General features: G+C 43.5%; 1 protein-coding gene across 1 annotated transcript in view; it reads right to left on the minus strand.

The window, feature by feature from the left end:
* The window catches only part of DNAAF8 (dynein axonemal assembly factor 8), a gene marked incomplete at its 3' end in the record, with an annotated part of 96,929 nt that overhangs the window by 59,756 nt on the left and 14,426 nt on the right, over positions 1-22,747 (minus strand). Inside the window, exons 10-12 of the mRNA XM_082311913.1 lie at positions 21,493-21,652; positions 6,484-6,675; positions 3,160-3,315 (exon numbers count right to left, since the gene is read on the minus strand). Of these exons, the coding sequence (XP_082168039.1) occupies positions 3,160-3,315; positions 6,484-6,675; positions 21,493-21,652 (508 nt within the window). The remainder of the gene's footprint in view (positions 1-3,159; positions 3,316-6,483; positions 6,676-21,492; positions 21,653-22,747) is intronic.

Here is a 22,747-nt window from a genome sequence, read left to right on the forward strand (position 1 = left end):
GATGGAGAAATAAAATGTACCAAACAATAAAAGACACACAGATGACAGCGAAGCGGCCAGTAAATAAGAAGTTGATGGCTTAGAGGTCTGGAATACAGCTCAGCTCCAGTTAATAATAACTGGGGGAAAAAAAAACCCAAACTAAACCAACAAAAAACCCCAGCAACAACCTATAGTACCATGAAAGTAGCAGGCTGCCTTGGTCCAGTTCTCGGTGATGAACTGTACCCCGTCATTAGAGCTGTGACCCTCTAGCAGGCCGCAAGGCACAGGATCAATTAACATCAAAGCCAACGAGACCGATAACCGCACTCAGCACGTCCAACCACACCAGGGCTGGGAATTAACAGGGGGGGCAAGCTGGGGAAAGTGAAACCTTGCCTTGTTGATACAGATCGGTCCTTAGGTGCTCAGCCCACAATGCAATGTCTGCTGTAAAAATCATATTCATACTACAATCTGAAGAAAATCCACGGACAACTGTAATTTTGCTGCTCTTAGGAGATATGAGTACAGATACACAGAGAAGGACGGGCATTTCCCTCATAGCAGGGAACAAATCTGTACCTAATACGTTGCACAATCTTGTACATACCCATCTTTGGCACTGAAAATGGATTCTGGACTCTACACGTTAAGAACATTAAAATATCAATTTGTCATAATGCTTCTGGTTAACATTTACACTACTTGGTATGTCTTTTTTACATAACCCCAAAAAAGTAACTAAGATTTCCCTACGTTCTTATAGCAAATAGATGCAACAGAAATGCCTGGAATCCCAGTCATATTTTGAAGGTAAGCCCTGGTAAGTGGTTCTCACCACTCGGACAACGGGAACAAGACCCAATAAGTGCCACAACAGAATTCTGGTATCTGATTCAACCATTAAAATACTGTACGTGAACGCTACAGCGAGAGACTGAGACTTAAGTGTGAAGAGTAAAATCTACCACATTTCTCTCCAACAATAGTTGCAGCTGCTCAAGGGGAGGAATGGGGAGAGAGGACTGGTTGCTGTTTTCCTCGTCTCTGCTGCGGCTGACATTTCTGAAAGACTTTTGTTGCTCCTGTCAGCTTAGATCTCTGTTAGGGAAAGAGCAGCGGCTTTACAAATGCCTCAGGAAAGCAAAATTGACAAAAGTCATTGTTACCACAAAGATACACGGTAGAGCCTCTAACGAGAGGAAACCTCAGCTACACATAGTCTTGCCTTGAGGAACACATCCCAACGCTCTGTATGTTGGCTGCTGTGCATACTAGCGAACTCAACAGCGGCGGCAGTAACTGTACACAGGGCAGCAGAATGGCATTTACAATTTATACGTGGACTGGAAACGGTGTGGCTCGTTCTGCCAACCTGTGACACAACCCTTCCCAGCTCCAGCCAAACGTTCAGAGCAGCCTGAGCCCGCAGCTTCATTCAGTTCCATGACACCAGATGCATATTTTGAGCACACTCAGCGCTCAATAATGATGCTTTGGCCAACTCTTGAGCTGAAATCAGCAGAGAGCAACAAGGCAAGTGGACAGAAGGCAGGTCAGTCTCTGTTCTTCCATCTTCTTTGCTCCATAGAGCAAATATCTTAAATTAGTTGCCTTAGACAGAAATCAACATTAAGGCCTTGTCCAGTCTAGCAGACTGCTTCTTCTCATTAGCCCGGCTGCTTCTGCCGACAGGTGCTCAAACACTAACGGAAAGGTTGCTTATTGTTTTGGGGTTGGGTTTTTTTGGTAGTGTTTTCATCACGACATTTGTTGCCAGCGTCAATCATTTACTTGCAGGAGCACTGGAGCCACAGCTGTCATACTTCAGGCTTTATGATACATCATGGGAAATTTAATCTTTCCTGCTCATAGGCAGGCAGCTGCAAATGAAAAAATGCTTGCTGCAGCTGAGCAGGGGAAGCTTAAGTGTGTTTTTAAAACATGTTTACACCTCCTCTTCCATTTAAATTGCACATGATGTGTCCAGAAGGTGTGACTCGGATACCTGGGCCCCCCTAAGACCACCTGCTATTGGGTCCTGTGGGGTCTTTTCAGCATAGAGGAAGCATCAAGAACGAGCACATTTATCATCACATTCCTGTTAATGTTACCAAGGGCGAGGCAGGCAAAAATAGAGTAGAAAATCCACTACCAGCTCACTAAAGCCACGAGCATTGCTTTGAGCCACCCAAATGAAACTCGCCAGCCTCAACAGAGCCCAGGGACAGCATCGCAAAGGTTATTCGATAACAGGGTAGTTAGTCAAGCGAGCGGCCCACAGGAGATCTGGGGTACACAAGGGCCACTGTCCCCCAGATATACCTGGGTACATTTTCCAGCAAGAGTCAGCTATATTGCATAGGTAGGACTGGTATTTATACCAGGCAAGAGTAGCAATAATACCTAACAAGCTGTCTCCAAAAATGAAAACAGAACAAGATGCTCCGAGTACCAGTCTGGATCATATGAGCTCTGTGAAGAGACAGAGCCAACAAATTAGGGCCCAGAGCTGCTATTTCATAGCTCTGCTGTTTTCAGGCCACAAGCTCATATCGTGGCCTACATTACACCATGCCACCTACATGTGCTAGATTTTCAGCTTGCGTGCTAGATCTTTCAGCTTGGCGTTTTATTGCACAGCACAGACTCTGTAGTCTACCAGAGCTGAGGGAACGGAGTCTCAGTTCCTGCCTCCGGGCCCTGACTCCTGGGAGCCAAATAGCAAGACAATATTCCCTCTCGTGGGTCACGCTCTTCACATGCATAAAATATAAGAGCAAAAACCACAATACATGCCAAAGATACATCTCCTCTGAGTCTAGTCAAATTTCTGCACTGTGGGGTTACAGCCACCAAAAATATATTAGCAGCTAATGAGCAGCAGAGACAAAAGACTGCACCATAGAGAGCTGGCTTCTCATCTGCACATAATCTAAATTCAGCATAACTGAGGACAGCTTGAGTTGGCAATTAGCTGTAAGCAATCTTCCAGTTCCCACAGTACTGGGCTGTTCCCCTGTGCTAATTTAGAGCAGCGCTTATGCTGCTCTATCCTGGCTCGCTGAAATTTGAGCTTGAATTGGCATATCCAAGCCTGGTCCTTCGTCAAAAACAGTGGTAGCTGGCTATGGCAGTTGTGCATGACTAACAAGTGTAAATGCTGCTACTCACTTTTCTCTTCTGGATTTTGGTGCTGTTCTGGGCTGAAGGCTCATCTGCTGGCATTAAACAAGCACATAGGGCCAAGCCATCCTCTCGCCAGGCCTGCTGCAGCCCTACCACCTCAAACGGAGCTTTGGGTCCACATTTCATTTTCACGGGAGGCACCTGTAAATCCATTTGAACATAATTTCACTTTTAGACGGCTGTATTTAGAGACTGAAAATAACCCTTTATCTTGCTCTGTTGTTTTCGAGTAGAGCCCCATAATGTACAATAATCCAGGGAGCACTCTCCCTTGATTAGTGAATTAGCTGTGGTTTAGTAGTAGAAAAATCAATAAAGACCAAATTAAATAGGAATAACATGTAGGTTCTGATAAATCACAGGGTTTATTTTCTCAATGAGGACTTGCAAACTCTGACTTCCACCAGTTTCACTATGCGAAAGCAAGAACTTGCATTAGCTTTCTAGTCTAGCAAGAAATGAGAACAGAGTCCCTGTCAACGCTGCACTGCATGTTCTTGTCACAGTGGCACCATGTGCTGCCTTTATTAATGATAATGAAATCAATCCCATCTCCGTTCAAAAATCAATGCAAAGTGATTACACCATTCCGAGGAGCTAGCGCAGGCTTCTTTAATAAGCCTTTGTCTTCTCTATTAGCGATCACTAATAGCCAAAACTCCATCAATCCCTATCCAGTGAATCCACCTTAACAAGTGGATTAAAAAATGGTTAGAGCAAGATGATTTCTTTTTGATGGATATTTTTGTGCACACACGTGTGTGGGAGGCAAACATTTTGTTTTCCAATATACATATCTGATCCAAAACAGGAAGGGTAAAAAGCAACTTCTGCCAACCCCAGGATGAACACCGGACATCTTTTAACGTGAATATCAGTTCCATTCCAGAGGCAGGGTTCCAGTAGGATAGACCGCTCATTGGTTCATAAGGCTGCTCAAAGTATGCTAAAATGTGATGCATTTTAGAATCATAGATTTGTTAAGGCTGGAAGAGACCCTTAAGATCATCGAGCCCAACCGTTAACCCAGCACTGCCAAGCCCACCACTAAACCCTGTCCCTCAGCACCACATCTCCCCAGCTTTTAAATCCCTCCAGGGATGGGGACTCAGCCCCTGCCCTGGGCAGCCTGGGCCAGGCCCTGACAGCCCTTTGGGGGAAGAAGTTTTTCCCAATACCCAACCCAACCCTGCCCTGGCGCAGCTTGAGGCCGTTCCCTCTCGTCCCATCGCTTGTTCCTGGGGAGCAGAGACCGACCCCCCCGGCTCCAGCCTCCTTTCAGGCCGTTGCAGAGAGCGATGAGGGCTCCCCTCAGCCTCCTCTTCTCCAGGCTGAGCCCCCCCAGCTCCCCCAGCCGCTCCTCCCCAGCCTTGTGCCCCAGCCCCTGCCCCAGCCTCGCTGCCCTGCTCTGGCCACGCTCCAGCCCCTCCATGGCCGCCTTGGGGTGCGGGGCCCAGCGCTGAGCACAGCATTCGAGGGGCGGCCTCACCAGTGCCGCACAAAGAATACACAAGAAACCTTATTACAAGGTAGAAAGGAGACAGGAACGATACTTGAAACAGACTGGGAGGGCACTGTAGTGCTGCAAAACATCCCGAAACCTGGGTAGCTGGTGAAAGAGGGCAGAAGGCTATGGGAAAGTCAGACACAGGCAACCAGCAGAGCCAAGAGAAAGGAAGAGCAGCCATGTGAGGCAGAGGTGCCCGAACCAGATCACACACTAGATGAAGAGAGAGGCAAGTACGAATTACAGGACTATAATTCCTTCCCAGGATTCTGGTGAAACCACTAAGTCTTGTTCTCATGGTTTATACCTTCACCACAATCTCTAGATGGATTAACAGCTCTGCTATTTACTGCACATATAAACCAAAACTATTTACAGTGAGATAAATGCCTTTAAAAATACATTCTCAACACAGGGCCTGAGTGGATTTTCAAACTGTTGCATAGGTCAGCTGTATCACTCAAAACAGCACTATCAAGTCCTCGATTGCTTTGAACCCTGGTTTCACATGGGAAATTCTGTAGCAGCTCTGCCACGGGGGAATACTCGCATCTGGAGGATCGTGTTCTCAACTGGTAGAAATCAGCACATCTCCAGTGAAATCAATAAAGATATGTTGATTTACACAAGCCAGGAAGCCAGCGAGTCAGTGGACTTACATAGATTACGACCAGATGAGAATTTGGTCTAAAAATGCCTCAACCTTGCCACTTTTTTTAATTAAAGAAATGCAGACTTTTTCATTGCTATCCAACAGCTGTTTGAGAACCTGCATGAAATAAACTGGTGGATTTTACCCCGATGTCTACTGGGCACAATGTCCATCGCAACGTTTGACCCTACAGTCTCAGTAGAGTGACGCTGAGCCCTGGAAGCTGAGATACCTTTTCAGGCTCAGAGAGAGCGGCTACAAGTCAGAGCTCAGGTTTTTTAAATGGGAATAACACAAGGGAAGAAAGCTCACACTGCAGCTGGTCATGAGCTAACTAGTTTCTGAATGGAAGATTCAGACTCTGGGGCTGTTCAAGTGGCAATTTTCATTAGCATTGAATGAACGTTAAAGAATGTTAGCAATGTTTTAATGGAAGTGTGAACATCATTAACAATTAATATGGTTTAGGCGATTTAAAAGCCTTGTGCAGGCTGTCCACTCAGGGTGAAATCTACCTTGAGCGCATGGATTGGTATTGGTATGCCAATGTCTTTAACCAGGGAAAAGAATGAGGCCAACGCGTGGGGTGGGGAGGAAAAATACACGTTGCCTGTTTTCCCTAGAGGAAAAGGCTAAGATGGGATGAATGGGAAGAGTGAGGAAAAGGTGGTTTCTTTAGAAGAGAAAAATATGTGTTCCAAAGGGCAATTAAGATGAAGCAGAGCACCACTTGTTTATAGCCCTCTTGACTACCGGAAAGGATCTATTCTTAATTAGAACAAGCGGTAAGAAATAGGCACCTGTGTCCATTCGCTGCTTTTGCCAAGGACAAAGTATAATACTTAGACAGCCCTCTGCTTCCAGGAGTCACTTTTGACTTCCGTGAGTCTGGCTCAACAATTTTTTTACTTTCTGTGCCATGTTCTTCATAAACTACAGGCACAAGGCACAATCCAGCTCCCACCGACTTCAGCAAGACTTTTGTTTACTGACTTTAAGGTGAGTTTGAACAGAATTTCCCCTTTGTTCAGCCACTGTTTAGCTGTTGGAAGAAGGAGATTTCAAGAATGATTTTATATTCATTGGAGGGCAAAACACAGCCTTAATCGTGCAGAACCTTCTTTTGTGCACCGTCGCTGCACGTACTCACCAGAGAGAGAAGCCACGTCACAAGGGCCTGGTAGATGTTGGATGCTCTCAGCACCACGTTAGGCACCTGCTCACCGCGCTGATCTGTAGCTACTTGGCCACAACTTGACAGCCAAATGGTCATCAGCAGCACCTCATTTTTCATACTGTGTGGTCTAGGTAATGTGTCGATAGCTGGCAAATAAGAGGCTTCCTGTCAAAAAAAAAAAAAAAAAGTATGAAAATGGAAGTCATGTAGATTACGGGAACTGTATTCATCATCACGAATGAATTACATTCGTTGCCATCACAGGAGGGGCAATTAATATCTAGCAAGCATTTATCAAAGAGGAAGCATCAGCCATAAAAGCTGGGTCATTATATCAGTGACACCTTCCGGAGCACTTCAGTCTTTCTTGGAGAGCTGTCACCTGGGTCTTCATTTAGTCAAACACCGCTTGGTGAATGGAAGATTACGTGGTCACAGCTGGAAATAGTATGATTGAATTTATTCTGCATTCTTTAAGATTCAGCGTTATTATTATTTTTTTAAATCAGTGAAATGTCTTCAAAACAAGCCTGATAGAAGTGTCAAAACTTTCATTCCTTTCTGCTTCATCTAACATGCATCATTCATAGCTGATGTTACATTTAAGCAAACTCATTTCCTTTCTTCACTCTAGTACTGACGCCTGATTATTTAGGATGCAAATTCCTTCTCCTTTAAGAGACCTATTCTTTAAGAAAAAACCCAAGCTTGAACTGTGGGGTTATAGTTTATGGGACCTCTTTTGTTTTTCCAAAGATGCAGTAGCCACAGCTGTAATTATTAGTGGGCTTGCTATTCCTATCTATATTCAATTTGCTGCCCGTGACATTCCTTTTGTAAATTAGGAAGCTAGTCCCAAAAATCACAACGATTTTCCAGTATACATGAGAGTATTGCTCCTCAACAGTGATGATCCTTTAATAAGGACCCTCAGGGCCCCTCTCAAGGCATCCCGAGCGCATATATTCCGCAGGCATGGACGCACGTTCATTTTGCAAAGCGCTGGAGCTGTTTATGGGGTTAACTCTTCCAAGCTCCTTGTGAGACCATCTGCTGAGGGTCATGCTCCCCACTGCAGAGTCAGCAAAGTGCAAGATGACTGCATTTCCCGTACATGTCAACGCAATCAGCCAACAGACTAAACTGCTAATTAAGGTGAGCAGAATTAATCTGAAATAACCTACCGTAGTATGAGACTAGCCAGCACGCCTTTCTGCGAGCTGAGCTGTACAACACCACAGGAACGCAATGGAAGCAGGAGGATGTTGAGGAGCAGCTAAGCAGTTATGTTCTCAGTTGCTCCAGGTAGCCCTTAATGAGGATGTCTGCCCATGCCTTTACACTGAATTAACCTTAATTTGATTTACCTGAATTTACTTTGGAAGCAGAGTAAGCTAAATCCAATTAAAGCCACTTTAATTCTGAATTAAAACGTCCACAAAGGTGTTTAATGACTAATCCACTTGACAAGTTAATGTAGCTTGACATTCGTGCCTGTCCTCAAAATAGACAATTCCTTAAAACAGCTTTCAAAAAAATATACTAATAAAAAGCCCCAAGCAGATCCATTGCGCCATCCAGTGTTTTGGTGCCGAAATATCTGCCACAGACACAGCACTGTCTACAAGTATCAAATAAAAATTGCAATTAGTAATAACAGAAAAATAGTCACACAAGGGTTTCTGGTGCTGCAGATCTGCATTACTGTCGCTGTAGTCCTGGGGAGCTAGGAGAATTGATCAGGGCTTTGACCGTACCATCGTAATTCTCCAAGGAGGAGGCCTTAAAAGAAACTTGGAGACTTTAAGGAAAAGATGACCTTCTTCTATATCCTATATTGGAGAAATAATTCTTTCTTTCTCTTTCAACAAGGGTGTGGGGATCAACAGCAGGAGGTAACTCAAGAGCTGAAGATTAAACCAATATCTACTAATGCTTCAGCAGGAAGTTTCCAACTATTCCAGATTTGCAGCAGAGGCGAGCTCAATAGGTTTTCTGACCAAGACCAGCCAAGAATCTTACTTCTTAAAGTTCCTTCTGAGAATTAGGGAGGTTTTGATCACTGTTGGTCCTTCCCTCTCTTTCATCTGCCAGCCTCCTTACCCCAACGAGAACCTAGGTGTAGAACAACTTAACTAATTTCAGAAATATTAAGGCTAATGAACAAAAAAAGAGCTAATCCTATTTAATTCCAGGCAAGAATTTCTGAGGTAAGATACATTCAGTGCTTTCTTAGTATGCTTTCCCACAGCATTGCCCAATTTACCCTAGTCTATCTATGAAGAGGGTTCAATTTGCCTACATGTTACACTGGCTTTTATTTGTGGCAGTATTAGCTTATAAAAAGACTAAAATTACTCAAATGCTGGGCTATTTTTGATTGCTCTGGCTAGAATCGTGCTGTCAATCACCAACAGGCTTGCAACTGATTGTAGTCAAGTGCCAACAATTACCACAGAGTAAATTAGATAAAATTTCCTATTTCCAAAGTGCTTGCTATTTTATTTTGCAATTATAGTTTACAACATTGCAACTTACAGCCCTTCAGCTCAATTTTCCCACCACCCCTCCACCCCCGGTTCCGGCCATCCTTCTCCACTCTAACACAACGACGGTGCAAGGAGAAGCAGCAACCACATTAAGCAGCCAGGGAATAACCTCCCCCCAAATCCACACCAAAAAAAGAAATGAGGAAAAAGGAATTGCAAGGCAACTTAAGGATCCCTATGTATTCTAGCCTTCAGCTACAGCGGCGTTGAAGTTACACATACAGAGGCATAGCCCCAAAGGAAACTACTACTCATAAAAAACCCCTGTAGTGTGGAGGCATCCATATAGACAATCATTAAAAAGTGGCATTTTACTTCCATATTATCATTTTTTTTTTTTTTAAAAAGAGCTGTTTATGATCACAGCAAGCCAAAGCTTAGCGGATACAAGTTTGTCAGCCAACATTAATGTCACTTTATTTCTAATAAAATAGTTCTAATTGGTTAAATGATGCTTTTGTTGATGGTTTTTTAGAAGACTAGTTGGCATTGCTTTTACTACATCTGCATACTAGATTGGACAAACAGCTCCGTTGCCCTAAAACCGGGGAACGTTATCAAAACTGTTAGAGGCTGGAATGACCGAGCAGCAGCTCAGGAGGCACGAGGGCCAGTGACAACTTTGCTGCTGGTTTCCAGCTAGGTACAAGGCTGAGAGCAAGCGAGAGCAGCTGCTATCAACGGCGGACTGGGAACCACGCTACACTACACGTTTGGAAAGTTCATTTCACCACATAGACCCAGGAAAACAGTTAGTATTTCCCAGCAGAATCAGCTCACCCAGTCTGAGGGATTCTCCCAGTAGAAGGATAGATGAGGGAGAAGCCAAATTTTTTTTTTCCCCACCCAGATATGGTCTCTCTTTTGCAGGTAGACAAAACTTCGATATTTCCCTTCTAGCACCTTTTCCACTACCAACCAAACTGATGCTAACACTGAAGCAAGGTATCATATTCAATCAAAAAACACTCTACTAAACTGAGCAGATGCTACAACAGCGAGAGCTAAATCAAAACATCCACGGCATGTAAAATAAAGATAAATTATACTCACACAGTCTCCTCCTTCTTTACTGGAGTGGGTGAGGGGGAAGGGGAGGAATAGGAAGAATCTTAATCTCATTGGCTGGAGGCTTAATCAAAATAATTGTTTTCAGCCATGTCTAAATTTATCCTTCTATGTCATCTGCACCCTAGCTTGGATCACAGATTTAAGAGGCAATCCCTGATGAATGGCAAGTTACTGACTGCAGAAATCTTCTGCCAAATGATGCATCTGCTGTACGTTTGTAAATGCGAGCTGATTTTTAGGTACTTTAGCAGCTCTAGCTAATTTCTCTAATGAAAATTCTATACTCTTATGCTGAAAGAGCTCTAGCGTTGCATGTTCGTGCTTCATTATAGCCCGAGCTCACCGTACATAACGCAAGCGTGTTGATTATGTGGTTATACATCTATTTTCCACGCAGTCGTGTTGCTAATGTAGGAGAGGAGATAATTAGGACATATTTAACAATTCTGTCCATCTAAGGCAAAGCAGATAACACTCTTTCATGGCTTCTAAAAATTCTTGCATTAGAAGAAGACATATTGGAAATGTCAAGTGTTTGTTCGTTTTCATTCTGTGGGGAAGGAAAAATGATGACAATGCCATCTGTTAGATTATTTGAAATTCTACATTAAATTGTGGAATAAACCCTGAAACCATTCAAAGAACTGCTTTATCGTTGCAAAGTGGGAGCAATGGATAAGAATGAGGAAAGTATCTGCATTTCCTGCATGCAACTGGCAGAACGTCCTGTAATTAGGAAGGCAACATTTAGTAACAAAAAGGAGAGTACGATTGCTGTTAATGGTCTGAACGGTCTTTCTGTTAATGCATTTTTGTATTAGATTCGCTCTCCATAGCACCAATGGCTTTCTGAGTATCAAACATGCTGAGGCTATGGATGTGAAAAATATGATGGTGGCAAGATGTTATTGAAATTTTCTGATCTGAACTGAGCTTCAGATTGCTAAAATGGAGGAGTGAGGATCCTCCAAAGTGGATAACTCTGCCAAAGTAAGACTGCAGGAATTCAAAAAGAGCTGCGTAATGGAAGCATTATTTGCTATGAACGCTGTAATTCTCCAGTTCAGTTAGGGTGTTACGTATCAGGTGAGTTTAAGTCAAAAAAAAAAAAAAAAAGAAAATTTATTTACTGAAAGTTATCTTCTTGTTCTGGACAGTAATTCTTAATCTTTTGCATGAAGGATATAACCTCTCCTGACTCAGAAGAAACCACTTTTCCATCTCTGGCAGCACAGAATCACAGAATGGACCTTCCCAGGCCATCCCGTCCATCCCCCTGCCAGGGGCAGGGACAGCTTCACCCACATCAGGGTGCTCAGAGCCCCGGCCAGCCTGGCCTTGAAGGTTGCCAGGGATGGGGCATCTCCCACCGCTCTGGGCAACCCCTGCCAGTGCCTCACCACCCTCAGCGTAAACAATTTCTTCCTTCTATCCAGTCTGCATCTCCCCTCCTTCACTTTCAAACCCTCCCCCCGGGTCCTGTCGCTGCAGGCCCTGCTAAAAAGCCTGTCCCCCCCTTTCTTGTCGGCCCCCTTTAAGCACGGCAAGGCCGCAGTGAGGTCTCCCCGCAGCCCCCTCCTCCCCAGGCTGAACCCCCCCAGCTCTCAGCCTGCCCTCACAGCAGAGCTGGGCCACCCTCGGAGCATTTCGGTGGCCTCCCCTGGCCCCGCTCCCACAGCTCCATGTCCTTCCCGTGCTGAGGACCCCCGAGCTGGACGCGGGGCTCCAGGGGGTCTCCCCAGAGGGGGCAGGGGGCAGAATCCCCTCCCTCGCCCCGCTGCCCACGCTGCAGGGGATGCATAAGCGTACTAAAGCCAGACAGCATCGCTGCTGGAGCATAACGAGGGCAAGTGTCAAAGAGAAACATCAGCTCATCACCAGAAATGACTGAATATAGGAGCGCAGTTCAGATGTGACGCACAGAAAGGAACTGAGCTCTGCCCGGCGCAGGAACCGAGGACAGCAAAATTCACTTTGTATACCTTTTCATGTTGCTGTTAGCTGAGCATGGTTAACCCCAACTGCAATTTAAAGTAGCTTTATGGCCACCGCAACACTGGCAGACAGTTAACGATAGCTAGGATCAGTTACAGTTCTGGCTCAGGACAGTCAGTGCTCTACAAAACTCCCTCTTCATCCTACCCATGATCCCTCCCATCCGAAATGAAGGCAACAAAGAGATGTGATGTAGTGTGAATTACGCTGTTCTATGCCACTTCTGCTTTCGCCTGCATTAAGGGAATTCTCAACTGCTTCACTAGAGGTAACAGCTTATCTATGCTATCAAAGATCTGCCTAACCCCTCTGGCAAGAGTCAAGGATCCGGCCCATAGAAGATGTTAGCAGAGAAACACTGTGTGATCACTCAGGATCACGCAGGCAGAAAGTATTTTTGGCCCCAACTTCAACATACGTTTATTCTGCCATCTGCAGTGGAAAAGACAACTCCGCAGCCTCAAACATTTTCTCCTGAATAAGAACCTCGTACCCTCGAGGGTGCTCCCATCCTAACCTGCTCACTTCTGCTCGTCCTGCCAGTTCTCCTGATGTGAGCACGCAGCACTGCCCCTGCCACGCTCTCTCTTGTATATCCCAGTGTGTCTTCCCGTGATCTCCTGCCTCGTCCTGTCCTGGAACGTTATTACTATCAGAGAGTCCTACGCAACCAGCTAATGTTCTTTTTTTGGACAATATCTTTCTAGTCAGGCCGAGTTCACTAGACCAGAATACTATGAATGAAACAAGAATATCTATCAGTCAGCACTGCCGGGCAAAGTACAGTCAAAGCAACGATGCCTACCTTGATAGATTGCTCTGGAATGACTTCATTAGGACAGAGAATGTTCTCATTAGTATTTAAAGCCAGCTAGGAGCACGTGTCAAACACCAGCCCAGCTTTAAGATGACTAAGGACCAACTCCAACGTAATTCTAACGTTCGTTAGGACGCAGAACGTTCACATGGTTGTAAAGTATGTTAACAAACCAAAAAGGTTTGAAAAATGGATATTTGCACACAAACATCTTCAAGAAGAATTGTGTAAATTGAGGCCATTTAGCAACAAGCCTGAGTGCAGCTAAAAACATTCCAATAACTGGCACAAATAACTGGTACCAAGCAGCTTCTTTATTTGTTCCAAGTGGGAACAATTTCTTCTTCATTTGTTAGAAGTGGGAAGATTTTCTGACAAAGGCTCAGCTCCTCAGGTAAACAAAGAACCGCTCTGAAAATTGCACTAAAATTTAAATCAAAGTAACATTGAATCCTAGTTGATTTTGTTTGCTTTCCGAGATATAATAATTAAAAATGAGAAGTGCCTTTTCCATGATTGCTGTTTACACTAGACTAACACTTAGAGAGGCTTAGAAGGATCCATAGCCTCATTGTGCTGGTGTTCTGAGCACATGTAACAAAAAGTTCCTCCTCTAATAAGTTTATACTCCTGGTTAACGAGAAGCAGCTGGAATAAGTAAAAGAAGTTTAATTACTTACACATTTCATGTGAGCACAAGACTGGGAATCAGGAACTTGTGCCTCAGTCCTGGCTCTGGCATGGAGTATTTCTCTGTGAAACGAGGATAATATTTCCTAATCCTAGTCCCTGTCTAGCTTGATTAATTATCAAAAGCCTGTAAAACACTCTGAAGAGGAACAGTGCAAGATGATCAAGAATCTTTCAATATTAATCTCTGTTCCCTTTCTTGACATTCCTGAAACAGTGTCGTGTCCTCCAAAACCCAGAGAGTACGATCTGTGCCTTCCATGGCGTTGTTCTTCAAATGATTTCAAATTGCCTCACAAATAAAACGTGCCACGATTTCCAGACCCACAGCAGGGAAGGAAATTGTACACGGTCGCTTTGAAATGCTGCGATAGAGCATGGAATCGGTCCTCAGCCGGCTGAAAACTAGGCTGCTGTTCGGCACGTGCTCCTAGCTGGCTTTAAATACTGCTGAAACAGCTCTAGTTTGGTACTCCAGGAGATTCGCCATGTATTTATCAACTTGGGTAAAGCCTTATTTTTTCTAGTCTTTCATCTATTTATCTTTTCATGTATTTCCCCTGATACTCTATGGAAATCCCCCAAGGAAAAAAAAAAAAAGGGTGGGGTGCGAACTGTGCTCAGCTGCTTCATCAGGCAGTTTTACCAGAGCTCAATGGCTTGCTTTGCAAACTATCCGCTTCCAGTTTAGGAATGGATTGTGTCCAGTTTGTCATACAGGCTCTGCGATCGTGCATTATAATAAAATATTATGCAGAAAACCCTTCAGACCTGTGAATTCTCCAAAGCGGTAAATACAGGGGTTTTGTGATTCTGAGAACGGCTAAGTGCTTACAATATCTACCGAAGCTTGTGGGAACGGCAGGTGCTTGGCGCGTAGCTGGACAGATCTCTATGTTTTTAAAATAAAAATAACTGCATGATACTTCCACTCCATAATTTCCGATAAAGCCTTGAATTCCATTCCCTGCCACTAAGAATAATGCTTCCATAATTATTATTTGTGTAATAATGTGTTTCCAAGTTGTGACCAAGCTTATCCGCCAGTGTGTTAAGATCTGGAACTGTAGTCCAGCTTAAGTCAACGCTAAACAAGAAAGCATGAGAAAAACTCAGAATATAGTTTCAATTCTACAGCTTTTATAACAGTAGCATGGCTGTGTCAGATAAGCCTGTACAGCCCCTCTGAAAAACAGAGGGACAGATTCAGCCTCCTTTCATCTACAAATAGCATCACTGATCACAGCCCCGAGGTAAGGCCAGGAGTTGTGAATTCTGCTCTGATTCCAAGAAAGAGACGCATGGCGGAACATATTTCTCTATATAATTAAATGTGACTGGCGCTTGTTCATATGCATTGCAAACTTACGGTAGCTATTGCTTCTGCCAACAAACACAGGACCTGTCAAAGAGCAAGACCTGAGAAGACAAAAGGTACGGAAATGTTTTTATGTCCTCCTGCCCTCTTCTAAATGAGAACTAGAATTTAGCCCATGGACATTTTACATTATTGTCTTCTCTTCAAGTTTAATCTGAACCATCCTGATAATGTGAATGGAGCAGTATTTAGGACCTCTGCTGGCAGCAAGTTCATGCGTGTATTTCTGGAAACGATATTCTTTTTGCTTATTCTCTTTACTTACTCTTTTTACTTACCTTTCCCTTAAGCAACAGCAACGAATGTTCCCATCTGTCAAGATCATGCATAAGTATATTCAAGAATAAGCCTAAACTCATTTTAATCACTTCCAAGATATGCCAAGGCATATAAAGGATTAAATATTTCACGTTTTCCTGGGGCCATTTCAAACTCCAATCAAAGAAACGGCACCGAAAGCAGTCGTTTCTTTGTAAAGACCTGACCGTGCAATTCGTTCCAGAGCTGGAAACTGCAGTGGACAAAGGTGGGAGTCCCCATGAAACCGTCAGACGGGGCCTTCACAGAGAAGTTTAAATGGAAGTGTCTCTATGGCTTTTTGGTGGTCCCGTTGCATTCGGTACGGAAGGTGAGTTTCCTGGTTCTGAGCATATATGCAGCAATTTGGCTGAGAAACCTACCGAAGCAGACAACAGGTTATTAAAGCAGGATTACTGTATGTCATTTAACTGCTCTGGTTGGGTGAGCAGAACTACTGAGAGGAGTCATCAGTCTGTACAGTTCCTGACCTGCTTTAATCCGTGCCCTGAGAGTGCCAAAGCGCACACTGCCGTAACATCTCTTACTCGGAGAACGCAGAGAGCGAGCAAGCGGACTCTGCCTGTTGTTTGTAACAGAGACATTTAAGGCCTAGATTCTCCGTTTTGCCTATTAAGGCAAATCCTTAGGGCAGATCTGTGCCATCCTGGGCCATGGCAGAGGCAGTCGCAGCCGCGGCTCCTCTGCCTTGCTGACTACAGCCAAGGAGACCATAAACCAGCTCAACTCAACCTAGGCATAAAGTACCCTGCCAGCAAATCCCTCTCCGTTTGCTTTCACGGGTACCAAGTGGGAAGACGAAGCGGAGGCCAGAAATACAGGCTCCGTGCCAGCTAACAGTCGCCGATGCTAGAAAAACATTTTCTTGGGAACTTCCATGCTATTCTGAATCCTGCATGCTGGACTGGTGGTACAAACAGGAATCTTGGCCTTCTGTTTTTGCGTGCTAAATTTAACTGCATCTCTAATTGCCTTAGTTTATTTTTAAGCCTTTCTTGAGTTGAGGCAGCAGGTTCATTAAGTACAAGAGATTTTAATCTTGTTTCAGGAACTCATTAAATACCTCACTGTAAAAAAAAAAAGGGAGGAATTCAGGGGCCATCTGCTGGCTGTTTGGCACATCACTGCTGGCCACAACCCCGCAGAGTCAGTCCAAGAGAGTGAGAAGACCTAGAGTGAAGCACAAGCCAAATTAGAGCTCTGATGCCAGAAAAAGATTTAGTGTAGGAAATATTTTGCAATTTTTACAATTTTTTTTTTTTAACTATAGCAAAATAATAGTAAGGGCTAAATGCTGGGTTCAGTTATATTCACACAGGTGCAAATGCAGCAGTTGCTTTGGTCCAGTGTAAATGAGAACATTTGGTCACAGGGTGATTTATACTTACAAGATCCGTTTTAGAGTAATACAGATATAGAAAAATTCAGTTATTGTGTTACAAGACCATTATAACCAAAAGAAAATTTAACAGTTTTCCTCAACTTCTCCAAATATGTATAGCACACCACTTTGTTGGAGATAAATTGGTATTTCTGTACAGAACTTGCACAAAACCTATTCCTTTCATCACTGGTGGATCAGGCCCTTGTACATTATTTCTACCGGGACATGAATTTCACTTTCTTACAGTTCTTTTATGCATTTTCCACACCGCAATAAAAATGGAGAATTTTTAAATACTGCTTAGGACATCACCTCAGTGCATTCATGTAAGCAGCTCTACAACAGAGTTGGTGAGATGCCCAGCTGGTAAACTGTTAGGTTGGGATCCTGGGGCCCACAGTCAATGTCCTGGAACAGCCCTCCGTGCTCAGGTAAGACGTAAGAAAAAGGCAATTTCCAATGCTGATGCAGGCACTACTGCCTTTAAAAGTTCAAGACACCCATACAATAGTAATGGAAGTCACAGGCACCTAGTTTAGTGAGACAGGTAAAAAACCAAAAGCATTTCACTGACAACTGTGCAGATCAAGGCACCTACTACATAAAAAAAAATATGGGACCAGTAATTGAACTAAAAATATTTCTACAAGTTTTGGAAATCAGTCTCTACTTTCAGTCACACTGTGCTCACCCAGGGTAGCTGTCACAGTAACCGAACACACAGCGCTACTCTCGATGGTAAGCACGGCTCAGGAATTTTGTCAGAGATTTCTCCTGTGGAATTGATATCAGATCAAAGTGAGAATAAGGCAGTAAAAGGGCAAGGAAGATTTTGACCATAGTATATTGTTAATTTTAGCTTTGTGGGAATGCAAGCAGAAAATCTTTTGGTTGGGAATTTTACCTGACATGAGTAAGCTGAGTCGACGGTATATTAATATAAAAAACATACCAATTTTGACAGAAAGGTTACAGAGTCTATGTTTACAAGACAGAAGAGAAAGTATCCGCATAATACATTTGTTAAGCTAGAATGACTCGGTTGCATGCCTGAATGTTTTTGCTTTGTAAGCCAGCTGTAAGGCTAAGCTGCAATAAGATGATGATCGTGGTAATATAATCACTAATACAAGGTTAGCCAAAGTGATTGCGTAGCCAAGAAAAATTAGATGCCTCAGTATGAGTCAACGCATTCATTTTCCAAACAGTTTGGCTGTACAAGGTAGATAAAACAGTGCTTATAAGGTACTGCTGGCTAGGTGGTTCCTAATAGCTTTCAAACTACATTATCTTGTTCTGCCATATCACAATACAGCAATAAAGAGAGAAGCAGGCTGAAGCCCTGTTGAAAACACTTATTTTGTCCCAATAATTAAAAAGCTTAATAAAAGCTAAATGCTCTTTGCTGTCTGTTACATTAATTCCGTAGCTGGATGTAAAGTATCAGGGCCATGAGCACCAGCCCCTGCAGCGGTTGAAGGCCAGCTCCGACACAAGCTCAGGCGTGTAACTTCGGGTGAGACTGCTGCGAAAGGAGCGGTGTGAAGCCTCTGCTGGGCCCTTCAACACAGCTCCCGAGCAGATGATTTGACTTTGTGGCTTGATCTCAGACCTGCTTCATCTCTACAGGCTTCCTGGGTGATCGCTGGGCTGCTGGCTGACCCTGCGTACCGTCGCCGAACCCCGTCCTGTCCCCGACTTGACTTTCTGGCCTTGATCTTGGACCTGCCAACTGGTTACCCTCAACGGACCTGCTCTGCTTTTCTTGTTTGGGTACTGTGGGCCTGCACTCCCTACTGGGGAGCTCTCTGCCCCTGCCCGCCTTGCTGTCACCTACCTGCAGCTCCTGGCTTGTCTTCCCTTACAGAGTAACCTGCTGCTTCTGCTCCCCGACATAAAACTCAGAGACGAGCCTGGCAAAAGTAAGAACTATGACCTGGATCCCATCTAATGTAATAGGGAAATCAACATTAGTACTAAGTTACTCTATCACAATACACGGGATGAATGAAATGGCAGATCAAACCTGTTTCATTTTACATCCTCCACTTAACTGTTTTACATACTGCACACCCTTCCTTCTCTGTCTCCGCTGCTCAAATACTGAAACAAACCCTATGCATGTTACTCTAAACTACTAATTCAACCTGACCTTACAGCATGGATCACATCCCCACTCTGATGGCTTTCAGCAGGACTGTAGATGCTTGAATCAGTTCTGAATTAGATCCAAAGGTTAAAATGTGGTTAAGGGGCCCATTTTCAGAGGAAAGATTCATGCCAGTTTTAAGCTTCACTGAAAGTTTGGGTGGTGGAGGGGAGCAGGAAAAAAAATCATTACAAAATCAGGTTCTTCCATGCATTTTTTAAAAAATAAGAGGTGGGCCAGATTGCAAAAGTATTCAGACACCTGAAGACACAGACTTGACAGGCAGAATTCTTAGAATAAACCCACTGATTTCCAGGGGAACTCGGTACTTGCATGTCTTGAAAATACCACTGGATATCAGCCCCTTCTTCAGACGCTGAAGTACCTCTGAAAGTGAGTTCTCAGTCTAAGCCACCTGCACTGTTTTGGACGTGTTTTCTTCCCAAACCTGATTCTCATTTATACGATAGTGCTTCCCACAGAGTGAAGCTGAGTACAGAGTCTGACTGAACTAGGTTAAAAAAAAAAAAAAAAGAGACAGCAGCATTAAATCTGATTTCACTGCTTTTAAATTTTAGACAAGAACTCTAACGTAACCCTAATGCAGCTTTTTAAATTTCCTTTGTGTTTCTTTCCCAGCACCTCAGTTACAGTAATTGCAGAGTTTCTAAACTTTCCCTCTGATTATTATTCAATTTAATTATTTATGTACATTATAAATGGTCAGAGGAATTCTGGAAACTATGACAAGTGTTCCAGATCTGAACATCTATCATTGCCAAAACAAAGGGCTTAAAAAAATTTGAAAATGTCCTACTCTGTCAAACAGTGTGGCTTGTTCTTTGAATATACATGTTTATATAGAGATATTAGATATTTTCACCGAGACACAGCTGCCAAATTACAGCTTCGTTAGTTTTAAATGTCAAAACATTCAAGTTTTTCTGTCTTCCCATGTGCAGCAAAGGCAAAGAGAAAGAAAAGAAAAACCTGTTCTGATTCAAAGAAAAAAATGCTGCTGTCACGACAAAGTTCAAGTAATCTTATAAATGACTTGTATTTGATAGATGATGCTGATATATTTTTCATTCTTAATTTTAATAATGAATATTTCTGAAGGAGAACTAAGAGCAAAGTTGCCCACAGAACCCAGTTATCATACCGGTTGTGCTGATTTTGTTTCTACCAACGGTGCCGCATAAGTTCAGGCAGGTTTCCCTCAAGCAGGCTGCCGGTTAGTTTAGGTACCAGTTAACTGCTTCTACAGGAATCAGAAGCGGAGTAAATCCTGGGCTGGTTAGCTTATGCCAACGTCCACGCTGCCATGACTAGCTGGCAGTAATATCATTAAAGCTATTACGGGCATATTTACACCGTAATTCAGTTACAGCAAGACAACAGTGTAGATACACCGAGCCGTACTTGAGAGACGCCGCAGTACCAAGCCGTTATCCTCATTTTATTGGCTTCGGCACAGCAAATATGGGAAATGACCAAGATACAGAACAATTCAGGAATCACTTGATGCACTGTCAGGAAGGAGTTAGCAAGGCTCAAGTATATTTCTGACTAGCAAGTCAGTGCCTGCATCTTAATAAGGGCTAACTGGAATTTGGTGGCACCTCCCAGCAGACCGAGAAAGGAGCAGGTCTGAAGACTGGAATCACAACCTTTACGACCTTCAAAACAGAGCTCTGTGCCATGCACTGTCCTTGCCAGAGCAGGCTGACAGAGGGAAATTCAGCTGTCAGTCTGTTAGTCTAATTGATTAACCAGTGATTAATCCAGTGTTAAAAAAAAAAAAAAAAAAGAGCTTTCAATCTGCAGAAATACACCAGTCAATCGCTTACAAAGCCAAATCTGAACGGTCCATCCCCCAAGTTAGTACAAAAGTTGAAAGACCTTACAGCCCTGACAGAAGAGCTTTGTTACTGCTATTAGCGCAAATAAATCATGATGGTGGACCCGTGGACAAATTCTGGAGTTTCTCATCTCCTCTTACCGGCTCAGCTGGCCTTGTGTTCAGTAAAATCAGTACAAGGATGAATTAGGACTACATATACAAGTCTCCTCGGGAGGAAAAACAGCCCTGTCCTCTGAGACATATTTTAGGCTCTGGGAAAAATCAGGATAATTTCATACTCCCTTAATCAGGACATCAGCCAAAAGCAAAACCTATTACTAAAACCACAATCCTCAAAACCTACCCCCAGAACTGAAATATAAAGCTGCTAGGGGCAGACAACCCGACAGGACACAGCACAGGCTTTGCTTTAGAAGCACGACAGTAAAAATATTTTACTTTTTCAAAAAAGTGATGAAAAATGATGTGTGAAAGTCTGGCTCCTGTGAAGTAGATGACACGGAGCCCACAGGACTCCTGCCGTACCCCGACATGTCAAGCCTGGTCGGCAACTGTAAGGGGAGCGCTCCCCATGCAGGAAAGGTGAGAAAAATATTATTAGCATGAGACAAGAGCTGTAGGACTGCTCATCTCATCAGGTAATAGTGCTCTGTAACAAACAGATTTTAAATAACTGCAAGGAAAATTACTTTTTGCTTCTAGGATTCACATACGCATTTGGCCAGGAAGCCGTTCTGAAAGGGACGGTCCTAGACTGAACTACTAACCATGTGGAACAAAACGGGGGTTTGCTCTGCCATGGGCTGCTTTCCAGTAACTGACTGCTGAGGCTGCAATCGCTCCAGCTGCTCCTGGAATCTGTGTCTCCTGCGTCTCTCTTTCATCTGTTCTTCCTTTTGGGATAGCTCTCTTTTACTTTCTTCTGTCCTGAAAAATATACAGATTCTGCTTCGCTTAAGCTTTTCGCTTGGGAGAAAAAGCACCCTTGTTCATCTGTTTGCATTTCTTTTTTCTTATATTTATACCACACACTTGAGGGTGAATCATGACATGAACAGCTAAAATAAGATTTAGAAGGCGCTTATGGAGTTTGTGGGGGGACGCAAGAAGTTGTCATTGGATGACATCATCTCTCTAAAAAAAAAAAAAACGAAGAAAAGAAGGAGACCTCAAACCTCTGGTAACTGGGGACAATCTATTTGGAGACCAGAACTCCATTCAGCAGAGGTGTGTTTGTGATGTTTCACTCCCCGTCCCCACACCCAAATTCTCAATCTAACTCTGTTTCCTATCTGCCATAATACAGTGACAAGTTTCCCCCTGAACCACGGCCTTCCATCTTTCTATATTTTGACGTCTGCAGAAAGATTTCATCTGCCATTCCCATGCCAAATATTAAGTTCAATTTCTTCTGAATTCTTCAAGCCCCTGGTGCCCCAACAATAAATAGAACAGCAAGAAAGAAAACTGAAGTTCTTTAAAATCATTGTGAGCTCTTACTCAGCAACAATAAATAACCCAGATTCTTGCCAAGCCATGGTCTGCCATCTACGTTGCAGGCTAATAGGCAGACAAAATGTAGTTTTATAGAACTGATGGAAGCAATGAGGTTTAATGTCAGGAATCCCATAGAGAAAAAAAACCTGCAACCAACCATCTGCCATTTAAACCAAGCACACTGTAGCTGAAGCGTCTAAGTGGCAGGGTAGGCGACTGTTTAACACTGAAAAAGTAATAGTCTCCAGAGCAAGCAGATTCTAATTCTTTCAAGGGCTCATATGTCAAAGTCAAAATGTTAAATTTCACTCCAAAAATAGCAGAGGCAGAATATAACCTTTGAAAAGTCAGTATAATGGAGCTCTCCCAAATAGCTGGGCAGGTGCATAAGGCAACCACCTGATTTCACTTTAAAATTAGACCTTATGCAGAATACACTACATTAAACTAAGCCCAAGGAGGTAGAGGCCCAAATAACTCTGCTATTTCCTCAATCGATACTATTTCTATTTTTTTTGTGTGATA

Source organism: Platalea leucorodia (genome assembly GCF_965183815.1).
Source record: "Platalea leucorodia genome assembly, chromosome: 5".
Lineage (NCBI taxonomy): Eukaryota > Metazoa > Chordata > Aves > Pelecaniformes > Threskiornithidae > Platalea > Platalea leucorodia.